General features: G+C 47.6%; 1 protein-coding gene and 1 long non-coding RNA gene across 2 annotated transcripts; one reads left to right on the forward strand and one right to left on the reverse strand.

Annotated features, from left to right (window-relative positions):
- Positions 1-7,868: 7,868 nt before the first annotated feature.
- On the reverse strand, positions 7,869-13,136 carry LOC113927297. The gene is made up of 3 exons (XR_003521574.1): positions 13,009-13,136; positions 11,331-11,499; positions 7,869-7,960 (listed from the first exon to the last, which is right to left on the reverse strand). It is a non-coding gene; the product is annotated as an uncharacterized LOC113927297 (long non-coding RNA).
- Positions 13,137-17,988: 4,852 nt separating this feature from the next.
- IER3 (immediate early response 3) lies at positions 17,989-19,376 on the forward strand. Its single transcript, XM_027601757.1, has 2 exons — positions 17,989-18,322; positions 18,418-19,376. Exons 1-2 carry the CDS (start codon positions 18,113-18,115, stop codon positions 18,676-18,678), a joined length of 471 nt encoding a protein of 156 aa, XP_027457558.1. The 5' UTR covers positions 17,989-18,112; the 3' UTR covers positions 18,679-19,376.
- The last annotated feature ends 156 nt before the right edge of the window (positions 19,377-19,532 follow it).

Genomic DNA, 19,532 nt, shown 5'->3' on the forward strand with positions numbered 1-19,532 from the left:
TGTTAGTTAAAATCAGGTTGCAGAATGTTGGGTACTTTCAATTTTCTTTTGTATACATTTTTCATTTTACAGATTTTCTTTTTTTCTTTTTTTTTTAGATTTTATTTATTTATTTGACAGAGAGAGAGACAGCAAGAGAGGGAACACAAGCAGGGGGAGTGGGGCAGGCTTCCCGCTGAGCAGGGAGCCCGATGCGGGGCTCAATCCCAGGACCCTCGGATCATGACCCAAGCGGAAGGCAGACGCTTAATGACTGAGCCACCCAGGTGCCTCCATTTTACAGATTTTTTACAACAAACATGTATTGTTTAAATTATCAGAGGGGGAAAAACAACATTGTTAGTTTACACAAAATAATAAATGATGCAGAGAGAATGGGTGTCATGGAGGAGAGAGCACATTCCAGAGGGATTGGTGACATAAGCAGTGAGTAATTCCTATGTGGGAGAGAGCAATAAGCACATTGGTGGGGCCGGAACAAAGCAGCAAGGGTGACTCACAAATGATAGAGCTGAAGCCAGTCCACCAAGGTCCATGAAGGTGAGGCCAAGGAATTGGGGGTCAGATGAGAAGTGACAGGGAGCTACCTTCAGGGGGCTTGAGTAGGGAAAACACACCTTTTAGCAGAGACAAGCAGGATGGGGAGAAACCAGAGGCATAAAGACCCCCTGCGTGGGCCCTGCAGAGCAGGTGCAGGACAGCAGGGACCTGGTAAGGGCAGTAGTCCTACAACACAGAGCCAGCTTTGGTCCTCTGTTACTTCCCAGGCGTCGAGGGGTTGGGCTGCCCCATGCTTTCTGCCCCTACAGCGGAAGTGGAAACTGTGGTTTCTAAAGGTCCTTCCTGATCTGCAATCTCTGAGAAAGAAACTGCTAGCCCGAAGACATTTCTAAAGAGATAAAGTCAAAGATGGGTTTGGGCGGAAAGGGTGGCAGGGCACAGGCAAGGTCTGGAAAATTGAGACCTGATGTAAGTTCTAAGATCTGATCCCACCCACTCCTGATCATGATAAGCACCCCTGCCACCCCTACAGGATCCTTTGCCAGAGTTTCCCCCTGAGGCTGTGAAGCATGTTTAGGGCTGGGATGTGAGTTGGGGACGGGGGCGGAAATTGGCTCCCCTCCCGTCTCTGAGCTGGACCCACAGGAACTGCCTCAGCCGCTTCCCTTCCAGCCTCCCTGCTCTGCTCTCGCTACGCAGTTACCTCAAATCACCATCTAATTGCTCTACCTGAATGCTCCTTGGCATCTCCCACTCACCTTGCACTCCTGACATGGGTGCTGCCTTACTTCCTGCTAGCACAGAGGGATGAAAAGCAACGTCATCCTGGCCTTCCGGCCAGGAAGTTGAATGCAGCATTAGGGTCTGTGTCCTAGCCCTTGACTGCTCTCCAAAGAGATACAAAATTACATTAAATCATCATATTAAATGGGTGTATCAAATGCAGGACCAGTCAATAGGTAAGTGGCTGAGGGATCTCTGTTGTTGACCCTGAGCAGTTGTGAGGATGGAGGAAGCAGGAGCACTGAAGAAACAGTCCCAGTCTCCACAAGTTTTATTTGCTCTTTGGAGGCATCCAGTTCTTAATAAAAGTAGCATCAACCCAGAAGCCCTGGGTCCATGTCACAGCAGAGCTCTTGCTGAGTCCTCTGGCCTGGCACACTTACCCCTCTAAGCCTCAGGTAGTTCCTTCCATTGCTATTATTATTGACGGTTGTTGAATAAAGGGGCCAGTCATAAGAAGTAAATGGAGAGCTTTGCAGAGTATAGCAGATGGCATTTTCCAAAGATGAGCGGCCCTCCCCTCCCTGCTCTTCTGTCATTTTACAGACTCCAGGGTGGGGTCATGTTCCTTCCCCTTGAATCTGGCTAGGGTTGTGACCACACTGACCAACGGGGTACAGGAAGAACAATGTAGATCATAAAAAAAGGTGAGGTCATAAAAAGAATACAGTTCATGCCTGCTTCTTTCTTTCAGTAACCCAGCCACCGTGCAGGAAAAACCCAACCTAGACCACCAGGAGAGAAACTGAGGCCCCCAGCCAATAGCCAGCATCGATTGTCAGACATGTGAGAGAAGAATCCTGCAGATGGGGGCGCCTGGGTGGCTCAGTCGTTAACCATCTGCTTTCGGCTCGGGTCACGATCCTAGGGTCCTGGGATCGAGCCCCGAATCGGGCTCCCTGCTCGGCAGGAAGCCTGCTTCTCCCTCTCCTGCTCCCCCTGCTGTGTTCCCTCTCTCGCTGTGTCTCTCTCTGTCAAATAAATAAATAAAATCTTTAAAAAAAAAAAAGAAGAAGAATCCTGCAGATGATTCCGGGGCCCTGCTTTTGAGCCTTCCAGCTGAAGCCCCAGACATCAAGGAACAGAGACAAGCTGTGCTCTATCCAAATTCCTAACCCACAGAACCCATGAACATAACAAAGGGTGTCTCACGCTGCTAAGTCTTGGGGTAATCTGTTAGGCAACATTAGGTAACCAGAACATAGAGTGAGCACATATCAACTGAAGCAGGAAGTGCCCTAGAGGAGTTAAGAACTCCTTTCTTATGCAACGGAATGTCATTAAATATGGAAAGCCTTACTAGCTCGCACCACGTGGTTTCTAAGACAGTTCTGCTGAGAAGTTGTTCTCTCACCAACAACATCTGAACTAACAAAAAATCAAAACAAAACACCTCAACTTTTTCTCCATTCTCATTCTTCTCCATTGTCTTCTTCCCTTGACTTCCAGTGATAATAGAAGTTCAACTACCACACGAACATACCTTTCTGCTGATCTCTGCTTCGTTCTATTCATTGATTCCTCTTCTCCCACCTACCTTCCCGCTAGGGTAGAACCAACTTACTTTACAAAGGCTTACTCCCCTTTCTGTCTCCATGGCCCTCGAGAGCTCATTCTTTCTTGCTGAAACTATTACCTGTGTGCCAGAGTCCCTCACGCCAGTCTCTGCCTAGCTAGCTCTATTCTACATGAACTCCTGTCTGGTAGCTCCCATTTCCCACTAGTCATACACCAATACCTTACTTCCTCGCCACCTCAAGTCCAACACACCCAAAATGGACCCACTGAAACAGATGCTGTCTGGGCCTCGCTCAGATCCTTTTTAGCAGCTGGTCCACTCATGACTCCCAAGCACGTGGCCTAATAACCACACATAGGTGTCCCCTTTTCTGATGAATTGCCCTGGACCAAAGGGGAGCCAAACTTTCCCCCCTTACACATACTTTGGGCAGACCTGGGTCAATGACGGCCTGATGTGGGGCTACAAAACACCAGCCCCCTTGCCTCCAGCTGGAGCCCACTCTTGTGCCATCTGTGCCAAGAGCCTCAGCCTCTTCCCGTCTGCCCCCCCGTTTCCCTCACTCTCCTTCTCCTCCCTCAATCAGTCCCTTGAACAAAAGTCCCGTGCCCGGCTCTGCTTCTAAGTGACCCAATCAAAATACCTACCAAGGCAGATTTGCTCTGTTTACACTGTCAATGCTGTGTCTTGGCCGTCCCAGCCTGAAACTCCCTATCAGGCCAGACATCACTTTGAACACATTGTCTAGCAAATGCCTCTCAGATGTACTCCTACCTTGCAGCTGGATTGTGAAATCAGACTCCCCTCTGCCCTGCCTGATGCTTCCTGTTTTTCCACCCTTCTTCAACATGTCTAGCATGTAAGTGCCAGATTAAAAATTTTTAAATGCCTCTGATTGTACAACTCCTCTACCCAAAATTCAATGCCTCCTGTTTCTAATGGTATCAGATAAAGATCCTTTTGTCTGTTTTCCTGGACCCTCACTGAGATCTGGCTTCCATCTTGTTTATTTAATCTCATTTTCAGTATTTCTAATTTTCTATTCCAGCCAACTCCTTCAGAGTTCCACAAACCACACACATTCCTATCACACCAGCAGGACTTTCCCCTGTCATCTATACTTTCCTACGTCCTGCCAATTAATGAGAGTATAACTGGAACCCACGTGAGTTCACTCCTCGGTGAATCAGAAGCTGCACCAGGTTGCCCTACAAAGGAAACTTTATTTGCAGCAACTAAGGAGATCATGGGGAACAGCTTCCAAAGATAGGACTCCCTGAGCAAGGGCGACGAGTTCCTTCTATTTAGGGTTAGGATGAGTATTTAGATAGGGAAGCCTTGTCATCAAATGCAGAGGTGGGCATAAGGCCATGCCTAAGCCTTAAGGAAACATGCCTATACATACATTGTATGTTATGTAAATGAGACTGAGGCTCCTCCTTGGGTGGAGGTTTTAGTATTATAATGAGGTAAAGGTAATCGTAAGTCATTCTAGAGATCATTCCATCATCCCTCTGTGGGGGTGTGAGTTGGGGGTTAGGCTCAAACTGGTCTGGGTGGTCTGGGCCAGCAGGAGGTCCCGTCAGGGCAGTTGCTATTGCTAGAGGGCTGGTTTTGCTTTCCATTTGCTGGAGTTAAGAAATAAGCTGGAGGGGCGCTTGGGTGGCGCAGTTGGTTGAGCACCCGACTCTTAGTTTTAGCTTGGGTCATGATCTCAGGGTCATGAGATCAAGTCCCACATTGGGCTCCTTGCTACTTGGGTTTTTCTCTCTCCCTCTCCCTCTGCCCCTTCCCCTGCTTGCGCATGCACTCTCTCTCTCTCTCTCTCTCTCAAAATAAATAAATCTTTTTTAAAAAGAAAGAGGGATACACTGGAAAGAAGAGCTCAAGGAAAAATGTGGGACAAAGGTTGGTGAGTATAAGCCAGTGGTCAGTAAATGTCAAGTCCTGGGTTCTAGCTGGAGACAGGAGGGATGGCCAACTGCCTCCCAGTATCCACTCGCTCCTTCTTCCAAGTTTCCAGCTGGGCACATGGCTGCGTGGAGTAAATAAACATGCTCAGGGCTCCCTTGCAGGTAGGTATGGTTAAGTGACATCACCTCAACCTAGTTCATATAAGCAGAAATGTTGTGCATTACTTCTGTCAATGGCCTTAATAGAAAGGAGAGTGTGTTTCTTTGCCTTTCTCTTCCCTACTGGCTGTAATCTGGAGTTTGAGCAGTGTTAAGGAGGAAGAATTTCCTCTGCCTTGTAAGGTCCTTCTAGCTGGACTAAGAATCAAATTGATGTGAGAAAGATTAACAAGAGAAAATCAAATTTGATAGCGTATGAAATTCCAAAGACAATGAGGCAACATGACACTTACATGAGCTTGGGAGAGGAGTAGTGTCTGAGGATACAAAGGAGTGAAAAACCATTAGCAGGAAGGTGAAAGGAGGTATTTAGAAAACAAAGGTCTCCCTATTTTGCAGATAAGTTTCTTAGGTAAAGAGGAATCTCTGTAAATAGCTCTCTTTGGGACAAAAGAGCTCTCTCTGTACAATCAGGCCATGAGGGAGAGGTGAAGAGCTTCTCCTAATCGGCTGCATTTTGATCGCTTTTAACTCAAAATAATGTTCATGACAAACTGGTCTATCTTGGGGCGGCCGGCCCTTGGTCCCTACAACAGCCGTCTTAGATCCTGAAGTAAAAGCCATGTTTTGAGGGTGGTGAGGTAACAAACTAGAGCTGCTAGCCAAGCCCAGACTACGTACCCAAATCTAGAGAATGAACTTATATGTAGTAAACTACTGTTGTTATTGTTGTTTTTACTCAGAGTTGAATCTAAACCTAACTGACACTCAATCCTTCGTGGTTCTACTCACATTTTGTGATGAAAGAAGTGGACGCAGTGGTGTACAGGTAAATGATTAACAACTACCTTGGGCGTAAGGTAGGGGGCAAGTCCTCATTTGCAATATTTCCAATTTCCACGGCGTAAATATTCCCATCAAGGTCAACTTCAAGCTACCAATGTAATGTCAATTGGCTCACAAAAACCCCAAAAATATAATGAGTGGCGCTTGTGAGCTGGTATGAGCGGGCTCCTGCAAACCACTGGGGAAGGGCTGGGCTGGCAATGACATTTAATGGACCTTGCTACATGCTAGGCACTGTAACAGGCATTTTGCATACATTACCTTCTCTAATCCTCCTACCCAACTGCTGAGGGGCAAGGCCAAATTTCTCCAACCATTAATACCTTTTGGGAAAAATTCCAATACAAATGGATTTTTATTTTTATTTTTTTAAAGATTTTATTTATTTATTTGACAGAGAGAGACACAGCGAGAAAGGGAACACAAACAGGGGGAGTGGGAGAGGGGAAAGCAGGCTTCCCGCTGAGCAGGGAGCCCGATGCGGGGCTCTCAATCCCAGGACCCTGGGATCATGACCTGAGCCGAAGGCAGACGCCTAACAACTGGGCCACCCAGGCACTCCCAAATGGATTTTTAAAAAACATCTTTTCTATAACCTTGGAAGACATATTGGTCACTCCCATTATGGATAATTGGAAATGGAGGTTAGGAAGAGAAAATGGGGTATGGTGGATATGTTCTGGGGTTTGATCAACCAGCACACACCCTCTCCTCCTCTGACAACAGTCACTGGATTCATTGGGGAGTTACCTCTTTGCGGTCGGTGGTAATGACTATCAGATAAGGTGTCCTTTCTTTCCCTAGCTCCTGCCTAAACTAGGTTAATCAGACTCCGTCTGCTGGGGCTTGGGATGATGAACATGAATGGGAGAGATGGAAAAATCTAATTGTTACTCATTCATTTCAGCAGATAGCAAGGGCAAGACTTGATTCCTGCCACTGAATCCCCTGGAGCTGCATTCATTGCTGTGTTCCCTAAGCCTAGTTCTCTAGCCTTCCTTTGATTCTGTGAGCTATCCAGTATCTTCCCAATAATCAACTTTTCTGTTTAAGTTAGCCATAATGAGTTTCTGTGGCTTGAAACCAAAGAAATCCAAAGGAAGAAAGAAAGAAGCTTTAGAAAAAATTAAAGGAGCTGAGGCAAAGTGCACAGAACCTTAGAAAGACATTTCTAAATCACTACCAACAGGAAGGTGGCCATGATTATGCAAGGAGAACTGAGACAAGCCCAGTCAGAATGCAGGGCAGGAGCTTTATGCATTCTGCACCGCAGGAATTATGGGCAGAATTGACATTACATAACCCTGAGTGTTGAGTAGGTGTTGGAGCTATACCACAGGATGCTCATCACAGGGTAATTAAGTAAAGGCAACTCAAATCTTTTTACATCTAGAGGGCTGAAGTGACTCTATGTGTCTAGAATCACATGAAATGTGTGGGAGGTTTGTTGTTGTTTTTTTTAATATGTTGATCAGTTGGATGGAGGATCAGAGAGAAAACACAGACCACTAAGCTCTCAGTCAACATTTTATCCTCTAGAAAGTAAAATGAATTTATAATCATCTCATGAAAAACTAGAAGCAATGGAGAATCTGGCAACTTTGTAATACGGGAAGCCAGAAGTTGTATTCGGGTTTGTGGGACTGCCCAGCATTCTTGCTAGTTCTGTGCCTCAACCAAAACTTCCCCCCTCACCCCATCGTGCAGTGATCTCACCCTGCTCTGAATTCCTAGAACGCTTGCTTTCTGTATCAACATTCTATTCATTTGACATTCATCACAGTGATTTGCTGAGGAAAAGTACCTGTAAGCTCTAATATGCCAAACAAATGTTAGTTATTATGCTAGTGTGTGTGTGTGTGTGTGTGTGTCTACACACATATATAATGTATATAATATATACATATTAGTGTATACGTGTATATATATAATATATAAATACATGTGTGTGTATGTACGGTTTTATAGTTATTATGTGTTTCTCTTGTTTTCCCTTCACTGAGTTATAAGGTTCTTGAAGCATATTTTATCCATTTTTTCTGCTTTCTACTGCTCTTAGTTGGAACACATTTGTCAGTCTACTGATGTTTTGAGTGTGGGGACTTAACTGCCACCATTTCACAAGTCCATGACTTCCGGCCACTTACCTTCACTGCCCTTCTGTGTCCTGCAGGGCTGCTAGGAGGACCAGATGAAATAACGGGCACAAAGCATCTTGGATGGGTTCGTTTCCTGTGGCCTATGACACAAAGAACACTGTGGCTTTAGTTCCTCCTTCAATCTCTTGTTTTCATTTTCTCAGAAATTTGGGTCATGGATATGATCAGAGATATGTTTCTCAATAACAGATTTCTGAAATGACTCCTAGACCTCTCAATGAGTAGTATGCAACATAATCTAATGAGAGAGGACTGACCTAGACTATTTTAAAAGTGCTGAAAGCAAGGTAAAGCCATCAGCCTGTGATAAATGTTTTCCCTATGCACCATTTTTCCTTCTCTCACCTCATCATCTAACCCAGTATTGTCCAATAGAACTTTCTATGATGAGGGAAATGTGCTATATCCACTCTTCCCAATATGATAACCACTAGCCACGTGTGGTTATTGTGTACTTAAAATGTGGTGATGCAAATGAAAAACTGAATTTCAATTTTTCTTTAATCAAAATTTAAATAGTCACATGCTACCCCATGGAACAGCACAGAGCTAAACTAAGAGAATCTGGGTCTCTTTATTCATTCATTCACTCATCATTCAATCAAAATCTGTTGAGTACCTAATACGTGTCAGGTACAGTACTAAGCCCTGACAGTGGGTTGAATGATTGTCTGAAAGAGCTCAAAAATTGTTTAGGGAAAAAAATAATCCTTTGAGATGATCTCAAGTCCTTATCCTCTTGAGGTAAGTTGCTGGAGGAGATTTCTTAGGCCTGGGTCACCCTGCAGATAACTTACCTTCCTGACTTCACCTGCTGGGTTAGAATCCTTGTCTGAGCTGGAGGCAGTTCTCAAGGGCTGGTAAGAGGCCAGTGATATGGCCAACAGGGCAGCCCACTAAGGTTATCCGATCCTGGGGGCTGGGTGCACAACATATTCAGAGTTGGAAAGTGAGACACAAGCAAGGATGCAAATGTCAGAGCAGTGTAAAACCCCAAAGACACCAAGAGCCAGGGCAGCAAGCCAAATAATAACATTAATAATGAGGATTGTTGAGAGACAGGAAAACACAGAGGTTGGTTGCTCTGTCTCTGGAGCCAAACTTCCTGGATGGCAATCCCAGCTCTGCCCCTCTCCTGCTATGTAACGCCTCTGTGCTGTCTCTTCACTTGTAAAAAAAAAAAAGATGTTATAATGGCCCTCTTTTCAGAGGCTTACCATGAATACTAGATGAATTTGAACATGGAATTGAACCCAGGTGAAATAGCTCCAGACGCCACTCTCTGGCCAATATGCCATACTGCTGGGCTTCGGAAGGAGGTGGACCAGAGTTCCAATCTAACTCTTGAACTACTTTATAGCTATGCAGTCTTGGGAAAGGGAGCTGCCTCATTGAACCTCTCATTTTCCTCATCTGTAAAATGAGGGTATAAATAATAATAGTGGGGGGGCGCCGTGGCGGGGCTCAGTCAGTTAAGCATAGGACTCTTGATTTAGGCTCAGGTCATGATCTCAGGGATGTGAGACTGAGCCCCATGTCAGGCTCCACACTCAGCAGGGAGTCTGCTGGGGATTCTCTCTCTTCTTCTGCCCCTACCCCCCTCAAATAAATAAATAAATCTTAAAAATAATAATAGTAGGGATTTGTGAAGGCTTAATGAATTGATTTATGTATAGCAGTCAGAAAGAACAGTGCCTACAAGTCTAACAGCGTGGGCTTGTGTTACTGTACATGATGCCATGGGACCTGTGCAGAGCCACGTAGCAGAAACTGAGTGGGGAGCGAGGCAGACAGAGATACTGAGCCATATGGTGGCCTGGGGGGGGGGGGGCAGGCAGGGTATGTTCCTGGAGTTGCTGCAGATCCAAGGGAAACTGCTGCAGCATCCTGAGGACATGCCAGTTCTTTAGGGGAGAGGCTGCTAACCAAGGAGATAGCTGCATTCCGGCCCATCCCTGTACCCTGAGGTAACCTGAGAACCTGTTCTCTAGGAAGAAATAATTTTCACTTGGCAGATTTGGTAGACAGGGATTTTTTGTTTGTTTTGTTTTTTAAGTAAGCTATACTTAGCCCAAAGTAGGGCTTGAACTTACCACCCTGAGATCAAAAGTTGCATCCTCTACCAACTGAGCCAGCCAGCCGCCCCTGCAACAGAGATGTTTTGAGGCAGCTTCCTTAAACAGTTCTGTCAAAGAATAAAGTGGTAAACTGCTCTGGAAAACAACATGGTAATTTCTTTTTTTTTTTCCCATGGCAATTTCTTATAAAGTTAAATCTACACCTAACTATACTACTCCTAGATATTTTCTCAAGAAAAATAAGAACACATGTCCACAAAAAGAGTTGTATAAAACATTCACAGTAGCTTTACTCATAATAGCCGAAAAGAAGAAAAAAACCACAAATGTCCACCAATGGTGAAAGAGTAGCCAAATGTAGTATGTTTATACAATGGAATACTATAAAGAAATTAAAAGGAAAGATCTACTGATTCATGCAAGAACATGGGAGAATCACAGAGATATTATACTGAGCAAAAGAATCCAGACACAAAAGAGTGCCTAGTATAATTTTATTTATCTGACATTTTAGAATAGGCAAAACTACAAAAATGGAAATCAGAGCAGGAGTTGCTGAGGGCTGGGAGTAGAGAGAGGGTATTGACTACAAAGGGACATGAGGCAATGGAAATACTCAATATCATGATTGTAGTAACATTTGCACAATGTACAAGTTTGTCAAAACTCATCAAACTGTACTCCTAAAAAGGATGCATTTTACTATATGTAAACTATACTTCAAAATGCTTGGCTTTTAATAAAAAGGCAATATCACGAAGCACTAGCAAATTCTATGTGAAAGAGTAGGAGTCAGAAACAGGATGAACACAACTCACAGGGATGGGTTGAGAATATTGGCTTTATACATTTCTTTCTGATTTTCTTTAAACGCTGACAATTTAATAACTTTTTTTTGCCTTGTCAAAAGTTTCCTGGCATCAAAATGGCTTCATTACAATATCTGGTGGTGGTGACCAGAAAAGGTAATAGAACCAGAAAGATCAATAGACAGGGGCACCTGGGTGGCTTAGTCAGTTAAGCGTCCGACTCTTGTTTTCGGCTCAGGTCATGATCTCAGGGTTGTGAGATGGAGCCCCAAGTCAGCTTCCACGCTCAGCAGGGAGTCTGCTTGAGATTCTCCCTCTGCCTCTCCCGATAGTGCTCTCTCTCTCAAATAAATAAATGCATTTAAAAAAAAGATCAATAGACAAATGACTATAATTGTGTTTGATGCCTCAAGAGGTTTATGTACAAAGTAGGTGGACTAATACTGCATGCGGGAGTCAGGAGACTCAGGAGAATGGAGAGGAAAAAGAAGAAGCCTCATGTGTGAAGGGTCCAGTGGGTAAGAATTAGGCACATGTGAGAAAAAGCACAAAATCAGACTTACCGCTGTATCTCGGGCACTGGGACAGCTTTGTGGGAGTTGAGAGAGAAAGCCTGGATGAAGTTGCCCGGATTCAGGTTGAGAAGCCAGTGCAGCCCCACCAGAGAGTTTGGGGCACAGAAGTCGGTAGGCAGGCACTGACTTGGTTAAGTCCATCTTTTAACAGAAAGCTCTGGGGAAGACAAAGAAGATGGACTGTGGGCAGGAGAGTTAGGAAGGTTCTTTGTGGCCCATCCTTGTCATAATTTCCACTGAAATAAAATGTGCCTCTCTGGTAGTGGATTATTCTGCATGCCAAAAGTATTAGGTAAGTCTCAGTATAAAGCAGCCCTGAGGGTAGCTCAGCTGTCCAGTACTTTGGGACCCCCTGTTTCTTTCCTGAATTGGGGAACCCTAGCTCCCAAGCAACCCCTTAGTTCAGGCTCCCAGGGGTAGCACCACTCGGTCTGTTTCAGGGATACAGCGGTTACAGGAGCAAACCCAAACGGTCATGGTTCATGGTGGAGATCAACAGGCCCAAGGGACACAGTATTCTCAGCCTCCCCTTGTGAACAATCCCCTTCTATGCGGGGTGGGATTTCCAACCTGAGGAAAAAAACTGACCAATGTCTGGGAAGAGAGACTGTCATAGAAGGGTAGGGTCAGGGCCACCCCGGAGCCAGGATGACGGCAACATGAGGCCCAGACACTCCAGGGAATCCATGAGGCCATGGAGAGAAAACATGAGGGAAGGCAGGGTTACAGTCTGCCTGGCCCAGCTTCCTCTTTCATGAGCTCATGGTAAAAGCCAGGCCAGGCAGGAGGGTGCCAGAGATTGAGCGAGCGTGTTTTTTCCCTAACTTGGTTCTGAGTCACACAGGCACCTACCCTTCCCAGAAAACCACTTCAGGGCTCACCCCCTGGCAGCCAGTCAAGCCCCAGCGCTAACACGCGAGACAGCCAGGCAGGAACTGGAGACCTGCCAGCCGGGAGCACTCATCCCACCCGCAGAGGCCTCTCCCAACCTTCAAAGAAAAGACCCTATGGCAGCTGTGTTGGAAGTAGGAGGGAGACTTAGTTTAACTTTTGAGAACCCATGGGAGATGTTGTTGAATCATGGGGTTGCAGAGGAGGGAGAGAGCCTTTAATCTAAGCAGTTGACTTTACAGATCAACTCATCCAGTAAATACAGGGTGTCTGAAAAAGCAGGACAAAGGGGGAAATACTTTATTTGTTGCACTTTCCCCTCCCCCACCACCTCTTCTGTGCTTTGAATTAAATCACCATCATACTTTCCAATGCTGATATGGGAGCGCTCTACAGAGAGAGGCAAGCTGCTTCCCATATGAAGTCCCAGCTCTGCAACATTAATGGATTAAAGGGCCCTACATTCCCAGCCTTTGCAGGCGGCTGGTAGTGATGGAGAAGCACAGTTTTAGGCACTGAATACAGAGCAGTGAACAAGATGGTTAAAGTCCTGTTCTCATGAAGTTATTACCCAGTAGGAAACTGAGGCCAAAGGGTGGAGCTACAGCACGGGGCCCTGGGAAGCCAGCGTTGGCAGAACAACAGGCACACTGGGTCCCTTCTCAGCTCCCCCACTCTCAGCAGCCTCCAGGGAATTTGGGTTGAGTTGAGCTGAGCTAGGAGGGGCCAACCTGCATCCCAAGGCAGGGGATACCGTGTTCTCTTGTGACCTTACCTTGGTGCTCCACGCACTCTTGCCTTCCTTTTGCATCAGGGAAAACTGCCAGGAACTGATCTTGACCCTCCTAAGGCCCGAATCGTTGTTTCTGATGGCCATTTATTAACTCGCTGCCAAGAACTCACCACCCCACCCTACCGCCATACCTCTGGCAAGAATTGTTCCAATGAGAACGTGTGCGCATAGGGCCAGGGGAAGGGTATTTAAAATCAGTCACATTGGCCCAACAAGAACTAGGAATGCAGAAGTCTCTGCTTCTTTGGAGAAACGAAAAAGCCACAAAACCTGCCCTGAGATGGAGAGGGAAGGAAGGGGTGGGGGGGGGGGGCGGGGGATGAAAACAGAAAGAGAAATTCTATCTCTTGATGATCTTAGCAGTTGGAGGCTATTTTGTCATCCTGGTCTCCTGCTCCCGGGTTAGCTCACTGCTGCCCACATCCCCTCCAAAGCAGTCCCTCCTCGTATAATACTAATAATGACCATCACAGAAGAAGCACCTGCTATGTGCCTAGGAGCATACACTCGTATCCTTAAGCCTCACCTTAAACCTTAAAACCAATATGCCCACTTTGCAATTGAGGAGACATTTTCAGAGAAGTAACTGGCCCAGTATCATGTAGTTAATAGGTAGCAGAGCCGGAATTTAAACCCAGTTTCCTCTAACACCACCAGATTCTAATATGCTCTTTTTTGCTACACCATATCTCCTGTCTATCACAAATCCATCTCAAGTCAACAAAGTTGCTGAGCATCTACCAAATGTCGGGTGCCACTGAGCTTTCAGTCTCTATTTCCTGAGTACCCTGACTCCAGCCCTCTACCTCTTTCCCTTTTTCAAATGCTCCCACTTCTAAATATCTGTCTCCTTCCCATTACCCTTGTCCCCCATTCTAGACTTCGGTCAGCAATGTAGCAGTACTCTAGGTGGGCCGGCAGGCATGACTCACTCTTATGCCAGGGATTTACAGAGTGAGGGCCAGTGCTTTGCCATCCATCACCTGCTCAGTTATTCCCAATTTAATGGCAGATCCTCCTGAGCCACAGTTGAGCATCCAGCATCTCCTCTTTGGAGAGGAAGCATTTGGTGGGAGGTGGGTGGGGGAGGGGGGAACCTCTGAAAGGACACACAGCTGGACAAACAGACACCTCTGAGGGTGAAGGATAGCTCCTCAGAGGAGATGGATTTAAGAATATTTGTTAACCTCCTACTGGGTGAAAGGCCAAGTACTGGAGATACCACCAAGATACCATGAGAAAAAGAGCGGACGTCATCCTGTATGTTTATGGAGATTATATTCCAGTGGGGGGAGACAAACAACAAAAAGTAAACAAATACATAAAATGATTCCCCATGTAGCAAGTGTTGTAAGAAAATGAACAAGGGGCTAAGAAAGAGGTTGGTGGGAGGTCAAGATCACAGGTCAAATGAGGGAAAGGAAGGATCATAGCAATCTTGGGGAAGATGGGGAGGAAATGAGGAGCCGTGAGAGCAGTGAAATGGAAAGGGGCCAAGGGCCCGTTTCCCTAGGATTCAGGCAGTGAGAACTGGTGCAGCTGCTGGTCTCAGCCCCTGGCCCTTCCTGGCCTTAACTCATCCCCCAGCACTCACCCCCACACCCTTTCATTGGCTTAATGATTCACTCTCAACCTTTCCCTAGCTTCCTGTATGGGGGGGTGCGGGCGGATGAGGCAGAGCCCCGGGTCTCTGAGGGTGGAGGAACAGGGATGAGATTGGTTGGGAAGGAATGGCGAGTAGTCTGAGTTTTCCGGTTCTTCTCTGTCCTATTCTGGTCTTGCTACAAAGAAAGGTCTCTTTGTGCCAGGAGGACGGTAAAGATAACTAGGCCCAGCTGGAGGCCCAGATTCCAGATGTGGGAGGTAGTGGTGAAACAAGATCCTGACATCCCTCTTCATTTCCCCTCCCTGCCAAATGCCCTAGAGAAATTTTCCATCATAAACAAGTTGTGCATTCCTGACCGTGGGTGCCCCCCACCCTGCCTCCCACCAAGCCATGTCCTTCCATCATCACTATCCCCCCCACTCCCAATTTATATCTGTGTGAGCATGTATGTGGGCCCATCCACATATGCAAGTAGTCTTGTATTCGTGTTAATCACTGTGTAGTGTGCAGGTTGCCTTGGAATAAGGGTGCAGGTCGGTGTGCAGGCTCACTGCTTGAGTGTAAAAACAATGATGTTGGCAGGTGTGAAAGGCAGGTATGGGAAAGGGATGTGTCTCTGTAGAGGAGGTGTGTTTTCTGCTGGTCAGGAAGAAGTAGGTAACACATGAGTTTAGATAGCAGTAATGGGTATAAAATAAAGCAACATAGAGGCCCAGGTAGCAGTTGTATATACAGCAATAACGTATCTATTGGAGTCCAAATGTGGGGATGTCCCTATTTGCATCCCACACATCCTTGCTTGAGAAATGCCATTAGGTGTTCCTTGTTTGGTGTGTAAGAATTGTCCCAGCTGTTCTTAAGATGCTAAAAATCTGTATGTGGGGTTTGAAAGAATGTATCTGTGTCTCAAAGCTTAGGGTGACCCAGCCAGGGTGTGAATACCATATGTGCATTTATCGTTCTGCATTTCCAGCTTTCATTTAACAAGACTGTTGAGCAACTACTACAGGTAAGGCACTGTGCTGGGTTTCATGCAGGGCACAGAGACACGTGTGACACAGCCTGTAACGGAAGAGATCATACGTGTACTCTGCGTGCACCAGGCATAATATGATCTGGAGTAAAGACCTGAGCCAGATGCCTTTCAAATCCCTGGAGTCAGCCTTGATGCCTTCATGCTCTTACTGTCAGCACCCCACTCTCCACACTCCCAGGTTCTAATGATTCCCATCTCATTGCTAACTCGCTGTGGTCTTATGCTAGGGATGTCTCTTACTGCCACCCTGCCTCTTGTTTCCCTCTTCCATGGCCCATCTCAGGCCCTTGTTACCTTCCACCTGAACCCTTCCAATAGCCTCCTATTCCCTGCCTCAGTGTCTCCCCACCCAGGGCATACTTGTCATCCTACTTAGTTCCCAGCTTGAACTACCCTCCTTTTATATCCTTCCGTGACCCACAGAATCCAGCATCTAGAGTCAAACTCAATCTCCTGGCCTGGAGCTTCAGCTAAGCTCTCCCCACTCTGCCCACCTCCTTTCCAGAATCATTACTTCCCACTACTCCTTTACAGGAAACTTACTGTAAGATTGTTTTTCTTGTGATTCCCCAAACACATCCTGTACTTTTCCAGCTCAAGGCCTTTGCTGATTCCATTCTCTTCCTCACAGTCATCTTCCACATCTGACCCTGTGGGATCCCACCCTGTGAACCCACTGTTCAAAGTCATCTCAAATGCCACTCTTCCATGAAGCCTCACCTGATTGATTAGCAGATGGGAACCCTAGTTCCTTTGGGTCTCCCCTTTACACTTAGTGTTCAGTTTCCTTAAGACCCTCAGGAGAGTTCTCCTGGTCGGCGTCCCTCCCCACGCATAGGGTGAGGTGCCGCTGAGTCAGCAGCCCACACCCTGAAACCAACCTCAGTATTTTCAATAGGGGCTTTTATTTTTTTTTAGGATTTTATTTATTTATTTGACAGAGACAGAGCGAGAGAGGAAACACAAGTCGGGGGAGCGGGAGAGGGAGAAGCAGGCTTCCCGCTGAGCAGGGAGCCCGATGCGGGGCTCGATCCCAGGACCCCGGGATCATGACCTGAGCCGAAGGCAGATGCTTAATGACTGAGCTACCCAGGTGCCCCTCAACAGGACCTTTAACAGGGTGCCTGGCACCAGTAAATGCTCAAAGGATGTCAAATCGTGTGTCCATGAGCAGCTGTCTCTAAGGCAGTTATGAAAATACACCAATTCTCTTAAGTTATTACCATTACCACATTTGCATAATGTCTCACAGTTTAAAATGGTCTTTACATAGATAGTGTTATTTTTTCTACTACGACAAGGACAAATCCAGGTAGCTGCTAACCTCTTGCCTTTGTTTTGTGGCACCAGCCTTACGTGAGCTTTTCTGCACACATCTTCGTAGGTAGCTTTATTGTGTTGCCCCTGCGAAGTCTCTGCACTTTTGCTTTGTGTATGTGCACGGTAAAGGGGAGCAGGATAGGACACCCCAAAATGTGCCACCTTGGCATGTGAATTATTTTGAGCTGAAGGCAATCGACACCCAGCGGACTCGGGGACAAGCTTTTTACCTCTCCCTTAACTGCCTAGAAGAATTTAGATAGGGTCCTGAACCACAAGGACAGCTATTACCAGAGATAACTTTTTATCTAAAAGACTTACCTGCTTGGCGGGGCAAACATCTGACTCCCAAACATCTGCCGGTGAATTGCCCTCCGCCCTTTTGAAGTCCCAGGCCCCTGTTCCGTTCCTTAGCTCGAGATGGCATATAAACCTCAATTGCCTTTGAATCTCAGGGCTTCTTGGGCTCCTGAAGTACATAATTAAATCTGTTTTTCTCCTGTTACTTACATCAATTTAATTATCAGACCAGCCCAAGAAGCTAGAAGGAAAGGACTATTTTTTCTACCCCTACAATGTGGTGTGTGTTGAGGCGGGCAACATCAGGTCTGTGTGTACTAGTGTGTTCATTTCTCTGTCTTCTTGGCTATTTCTGTAATGACTTTCCTCTTGGCGTGCGTGTGTTTTCTATGTGTAGCTACAAGTGTATGAATGTGCGTGTGTAACCGTAATTCCTTGACTCTGCTAGGTCACTATTGTCCCAGCATGGCCAGATTTGTCAGTCCGCCTGCCTCCCCAGAGATGGGGCCAGTGGCCCAACCACCTCCTAAGCTCTCTGCTGGCCGCTCTCCAGCTACCGCATGCCCTGACATGTGCCTGCGCCCGGGATCTCACCCATCCCACTCACAACTCACACACTCACAACACACACTTCAGCGCCTAGGTTGCACAGGCCAAGTCACCACCCCCTCTCTTTGCTTAACCGTCGGAATTTCCAGCTTGCTCCGGCCACCGCTCCCAGCGGCGGGTGGAGTCGAGAAGGACCCGCCCAATTCTGGGGCGCACATAATTTGCTCTGCACCGCTGCACGTCTGCAGTCGGCCTTCCGCTCCGCTCAGTGCGCCATGTGTCACTCTCGCAGCTCACTCCCTACCATGACCGTCCTGCGGGCCCCGACCCCAGTCTCCTCCGCCAGCCCCGGACCCCGGCGGGGCTCTGGTCCTGAGATCTTCACCTTCGACCCTCTCCCGGAGCCCGCGGTGGCCCCTGCCGCGCGCCCCACCGCCTCCCGCGGGCATCGGAAGCGCAGCCGTAGGGTCCTCTACCCACGAATGGTGAGTGTAGTGGAAGTGGGCAGCCGGAGGGGCAGGGGGAACGGCCGGACGCCGGGGTCCTCAGCTAACCTGTCGCCTTTGTTGTCTCTCTTCAGGTCCGGCGCCAGCTGCCAGTGGAGGATCCGAACCCTGCCAAAAGGCTCCTTTTTCTCCTGCTCACCGTCATCTTCTGCCAGATCCTGATGGCTGAAGAGGGTGTGCCGGCACCGCTGGCCCCGGAGGACGCCCCCAGCGGCGCAGCTCCCGCGCCCACCCCGGCGCCCCCGGTCCTCGAGCCCCTTAATCTGACCTCTGAGCCCTCGGACTACGCTCTGGACCTCAGCACTTTCCTACAGCAACACCCGGCCGCCTTCTAACCGGGACTCCCCACATCCCCCCACTCAAGAGAGTCCGAAAAACCAAAGAAACACCAGGTGTACCTGGTGCGCGAGAGCGTATCCCAAACTGGGACTTTCGAGGCAACTTAAACTCAAAACACTGCCGCGGAGACGCCAGCCCGAGCCTGGGATGAAACGAGCGCCGACACTCCGCACCGACACTCCCGGGCTAGGCCGCCGTGGGGAAGAGCGTCATTAATTTATTTCCCACTGATCCTAATTAATATTTATATGTATTTATGTATGTCCCCCTGAGTGATGGAGGGGTGTATGTAATATTTATTTTAACTTATGCAGGGGTGTGAGATGTGCCTCCCTGCTGAAAATGCACTCTTGGTATTTGTTGAGCTTTGTGGGAAAGTTGGGAGGCTGGGCGCTTTGGTTCTCCTTCAGAACGAATGGAAAGGTCCTCGATCTGGGAGAGCGCCCGGGCTGAGAGTCAAGGATGGTGGCGGGTCGTAGTTTAGGGGCTGGTATTCCGTCTTCCAGGATTTCAACTCCTTGGATCTACTGCGTGAGGCTTTGGCGGACCATTGGGGATAAGGTCCTTGGCCTTCGATCTTCTCGAAGTTGCCCCCAAGGGGTGGCTAGGGTGTCGAAGGTCGGTGGGCTGTCAGCGGGCGGCTGTGGGGTCGCCCGGTATGTTCTGTGAACACAAATAAAGTCGATTTACTGTCCGTCATCTGAGTGTGCGAATCTTTGCTCGCGGCAATTCCCCACCCCTCCCCGCCTTCCGGCGCTAAGGGCGGGCGGGCGGAGCAGAGGCCACGTCCCCGGCAGGCGCTCCGCCCCAGGTGACCGGATGCGGTCTTCGTTGCCCAGTGTGCGGTTTT

This window comes from Zalophus californianus, chromosome 7 (genome assembly GCF_009762305.2).
Source record: "Zalophus californianus isolate mZalCal1 chromosome 7, mZalCal1.pri.v2, whole genome shotgun sequence".
Lineage (NCBI taxonomy): Eukaryota > Metazoa > Chordata > Mammalia > Carnivora > Otariidae > Zalophus > Zalophus californianus.

Bases quoted from the DNA above. Each gene is read 5' to 3' on its own strand.
- IER3 (XM_027601757.1), top strand. From the start codon at position 18,113: ATGTGTCACTCTCGCAGCTCACTCCCTACCATGACCGTCCTGCGGGCC. The intron at 18,323-18,417 runs GTGAGTGTAGTG...GTCTCTCTTCAG, and splicing joins GGGTCCTCTACCCACGAATG to GTCCGGCGCCAGCTGCCAGT.